The sequence below is a fragment of the Sardina pilchardus genome, chromosome 8, assembly GCF_963854185.1.
Source record: "Sardina pilchardus chromosome 8, fSarPil1.1, whole genome shotgun sequence".
Taxonomy (NCBI): domain Eukaryota; kingdom Metazoa; phylum Chordata; class Actinopteri; order Clupeiformes; family Clupeidae; genus Sardina; species Sardina pilchardus.
Window position 1 is genome coordinate 2,894,417 of NC_085001.1, and position 5,000 is coordinate 2,899,416.

Below are 5,000 nucleotides of genomic sequence, written 5' to 3' on the forward strand. Positions count from 1 at the left end.
GTGTTCATGACAAAATCAGCATTAGCGTGTGTTCATTACAAAATGTAAAATCAACACACAACTCTCAGAGCCGTGTTTGTTTTTCAGGAGTAGTTTGAACATCAGACGCACACGGTCAAGTCCTGTAGGGTTTTGTAACCTGAATACCTTAATAATTAAAGGGCCATGCTTTGCTCAAGGGACTGCACAGTGAAGAGACTACGATGAAACACGCTGCTCCAGGACTACTAGTGATAAATGTCATTTTTTAATAATTAATTTATTCACAAATAGCTTACAAATGGCAGTTTTCAGTGGCGGCGGTCGTCGTTAGCCTCGGAGCTGGTCGGCGGCGCGTTAAGGAGCTTGGTCTGCGAGGCCGACGTAGGTAGTGGACCAGTACTGCACGTAGCGAGACCTCATGTTGTACTGGACAGAACCGGCCTCCATCTTGTTGTTGATCAGCAGGACGGGGTTCCCCTCGTTGGTGAAGAGGGGCCACTGCGCTGGGACCGGCTCTCCCCGGTGGGGGTCACTGGGGGTCATCAAATACACCACATGAGCGTCTGAGGCCACCAAGCACACAAGGCCACTCACAGTGCACCCCACTATATAGGTCTGAGGCCACCAAGCACACAAGGCCACTCACACTGCACCCCACTCTATACTGTACATCTGAGGCCAAGCACACAAGGCCACTCACACTGCACCCCACTCTATACTGTACATCTGAGGCCAAGCACACAAGGCCACTCACACTGCACCCCACTCCATAGGCTAACAGTGTTTTGGGTCACTACCACAGGCTGCACCGTAGGTGGTACACTCTTCAAATTACAGTAATGTGTTGTTTTTTAACAGATCTCTATAAGGACAACACAATTTACGTTCTTTCCAACACATTCATTTTAAGATTGTAGGTAATAGTAATTTATAATAAAACATTACTTTTACAATGGATTGGATTTGGTTGATTTGTCTAGTTGAGATTAGTTACAATACAGTAGTATTTTTTTCAAAGCAAATGTTTCAGTTCAACAGGCAATCGAAGCGTACCCTTTGGGCTGTAGAAGAATGGACTAGTGTACAGCTGTGTTCAAGAACACAGATGGCACCTTTAAGGTTAGGCGGTGGGTGAAAGGATCTGTGTTAGTCTCAAAGGAACACGCCGACTTTTTGGGACTTTATCTCATTCACCGGATTCCCCAGAGTTAGATAAGTGGACACACACCCTTTTCATTTCGTGCACACACACACACACACACACACACACACACACACACAAACACACACACACACACACACACACACACACACACACGCACGCACACACACACACACTTACACGCACACACACGCACACACACATACATACACATGATACACACCCTTTTCATCTTGTGTGTGTAGTTACCCACGCTGACGCACCCACTACTAGCCTAGCTTAGCACAGGTGTCTCAACGTGGCCGGCTCCAAAAGCCTTCACCTCCCAATAGTGACAAAGGATCTCCAACATTTCCCTTTTAACATGCTCCTTCACCTCCCAATAGTGACAAAGGATCTCCAACATTTCCCTCTTAACATGCTCATTCACCTCCCAATAGTGACAAAGGATCTCCAACATTTCCCTTTTAACATGCTCCTTCACCTCCCAATAGTGACAAAGGATCTCCAACATTTCCCTTTTAACATGCTCCTTGGGGTTTGAAGAAGTCAGACCAGAGCTTTTCAGGTGCTGTCTGCAAATCACTCCGCCCGAGTAGCAGTGGTTCGCCTGAATGTGAACATAGTCCTAGTTCTAGGCCAGCAGTGGGTGGCTACACACACGGAGATGAGAAGGCTATCTAGCGTATCGACTTATCCAACTTGGGGGATAAAATGAATGAAGCGAATAAGCTGAAGTCCCAAGAAGTCGACGTGTTCCTTTAAGTTGGTGGGGGTTGGGAGTGGACTGATGCTCTAGTTGAGGTTTTTTAGACAGGTTTTTTTGCAGGCTAGACTTGTGTCTCGAGTTGTGATCATACAGCATGCACAGTAAAGGAGGTGTAGATGGAGATGGAGTTGGAGTTGGGAGGTTGTGTTGCTGGCTGCTAAGTGGATGGTTACATAACGTGGGTTTGAAGATGGCTGAAGAGGGTGACATGTGGTTGTGCTAGACTAACATTATTAGAGGTGGTGGCATAACACTGCAAATGGCTGTGCTCATGCTTACATGTCACCTATGTGTACATGTGCATAGCATGAACTATTAGTGGCTGTGGTCAGGAGAGGTTTTAACAGTAGGCAGTTAGAGGCTACAGCAGGCCAGAGTTGCCAGGGTTACAGCATGCCAGGGTTGCCAGGGTTACAGCATGCCAGGGTTGCCAGGGTTACAGCAGGCCAGGGTTGCCAGGGTTACAGCATGCCAGGGTTGCCAGGGTTACAGCATGCCAGGGTTGCCAAGGTTACAGCATGCCAGGGTTGCCAGGGTTACAGCATGCCAGGGTTGCCAGGGTTACAGCATGCCAGGGTTGCCAGGGTTACAGCATGCCAGGCTCTGTGAGTTGTGTGTGGCGTCGTGCCCTCCTCGACTTACCCGCCCTTGGCGAAGTTGGTCCAGTAGGCGATCATGTGCCCGGCGAGGGTGCGGTGGCGCGGCAGGTAGCCCAGCGGCGTGGAGAAGGGTTTACCGAACACGTACTGGACGTCGTCCGCGTGGTCCGCCTCCATCCAGCTGGGGAAGCCGGGCATCCGCGAGGGCATGTTGAACACGTACGCGTAGGTACGCCGCGCTTTCCTACGGAACACACACACACACACACACACACACATTATGAAAGTATACATTCATTCACTAAAATACATCACTCAGTCTTACACTGATCTGGGTTTTTCTTTTATAAACTGTATATGTATCTGATTTTGTTAACTGACAAAAAGAACGTTGTTAAATGACAACACTTATATGCACCAACTGAATAACCCGTCAGTCGTCACACATGTGAAGGTGGCCGGTCAGATTTACTTGGCGTGCCTGATACATGTGAAGGTGGCCGGTCAGATTTACTTGGCGTGCCTGATACATGTGAAGGTGGCCGGTCAGATTTACTTGGCGTGCTTGATACATGTGAAGGTGGCCGGTCAGATTTACTTGGCGTGCTTGATACATGTGAAGGTGGCCAGTCAGATTTACTTGGCGTGCCTGATACATGTGAAGGTGGCCGGTCAGATTTACTTGGCGTGCCTGATACATGTGAAGGTGGCCAGTCAGATTTACTTGGCGTGCCTGATACATGTGAAGGTGGCCAGTCAGATTTACTTGGCGTGCCTGATACATGTGAAGGTGGCCGGTCAGATTTACTTGGCGCGCTTGATACATGTGAAGGTGGCCGGTCAGATTTACTTGGCGTGCCTGATACATGTGAAGGTGGCCAGTCAGATTTACTTGGCGTGCTCGATACATGTGAAGGTGGCCAGTCAGATTTACTTGGCGTGCCTGATACATGTGAAGGTGGCCAGTCAGATTTACTTGGCGTGCTCGATACATGTGAAGGTGGCCAGTCAGATTTACTTGGCGTGCCTGATACATGTGAAGGTGGCCAGTCAGATTTACTTGGCGTGCTCGATACATGTGAAGGTGGCCGGTCAGATTTACTTGGCGTGCTCGATACATGTGAAGGTGGCCAGTCAGATTTACTTGGCGTGCTCGATACATGTGAAGGTGGCCAGTCAGATTTACTTGGCGTGCTTGATACATGTGAAGGTGGCCAGTCAGATTTACTTGGCGTGCTTGATACATGTGAAGGTGGCCAGTCAGATTTACTTGGCGTGCCTGATACATGTGAAGGTGGCCGGTCAGATTTACTTGGCGTGCCTGATACATGTGAAGGTGGCCAGTCAGATTTACTTGGCGTGCTTGGCGTGGAGCTGGAGGGCGATCTGCGTGGGCACGAAGAACAGGAAGTCGGTCTCGATGTCCACCACGGTCTTCTTGACGGTGGCCTGGTCCGGGTCCGAGCCCCAGGGTCCGGCGTAGGTGGCGAAGGACGACTCCACGGCCAGAGTGCCCTTCTGTCTGGTCAGTCCGCCCAACAGCTCCTTCACCTCCTCCCTGTGTGAGAGAACAACATCCTTAACCTCCTCCCTGTGAGAGAGAACAACATCCTTAACCTCCTCCCTGTGAGAGAGAACAACAGTTCCTGAACCTCCTCCCTGTGAGAGAGAACATTAACCTCCTCCCTGTGTGAGAGAACATTAACCTCCTCCCTGTGAGAGAGAACATTAACCTCCTCCCTGTGTGAGAGAACAACATCCTTAACCTCCTCCCTGTGAGAGAGAACAACATCTCCTTAACCTCCTCCCTGTGAGAGAGAACAACATCTCCTTAACCTCCTCCCTGTGTGAGAGAACATTAACCTCCTCCCTGTGTGACAGCTCCTTAACCTCCTCCCTGTGAGAGAGAACAACATCCTTAACCTCCTCCCTGTGAGAGAGAACAACAGCTCCTTCACCTCCTCCCTGTGTGAGAGAACATTAACCTCCTCCCTGTGAGAGAGAACAGCTGAGAGATTACAGTCATCTCTCTGGTCAGCCCGCCCAACAGTGAGAGAACAGCAGCCAAGAGACTGGAGAGGGATGACAGAGATCTTCTTCATGATCCACTGTGTTCAAATATGGCATCACAAACAGAGAAGAGGGAGAAGAAGACAAAGATGATGGAGGAGGAGGAGCAGGAGATGATGGTGATGATGATGATGGTGGTGATGATGATGATGATGATGATGATGGTGATGATGATGATGATGATGATGATGATGATGATGGTGGTGGTGGTAAGACTTTCACAAATAATGTACTACTAAAATTGCTTTACACACAGACAAGATTGATACATCAATTCAAACAGAGACCTCAGACCTAAATCTAATCCTAAAAACAAAATAAAACATCTAATTCTGAGTGTCAGGGCTCCTGCCGTGGTGTGTGAGTGTGGTGGGGACGTACGGGTGGGTGGTCTTGTGCTTCTGGTTGATGGAGGGGA

The 5,000-nt window shown here is 49.2% G+C and overlaps 1 protein-coding gene across 1 annotated transcript in view; it reads right to left on the reverse strand.

The window, feature by feature from the left end:
• Positions 1-292: 292 nt before the first annotated feature.
• Positions 293-5,000, reverse strand: part of LOC134088405 (bile salt-activated lipase-like) — a 14,802-nt gene continuing 10,094 nt past the window's right edge. The window contains exons 8-11 of the mRNA XM_062542349.1: positions 4,964-5,000; positions 3,867-4,070; positions 2,556-2,756; positions 293-514 (exon numbers count right to left, since the gene is read on the reverse strand). The exon at positions 4,964-5,000 is cut by the window's right edge and continues 150 nt beyond it. Of these exons, the coding sequence (XP_062398333.1) occupies positions 337-514; positions 2,556-2,756; positions 3,867-4,070; positions 4,964-5,000 (620 nt within the window). The 3' untranslated portion in view covers positions 293-336. The remainder of the gene's footprint in view (positions 515-2,555; positions 2,757-3,866; positions 4,071-4,963) is intronic.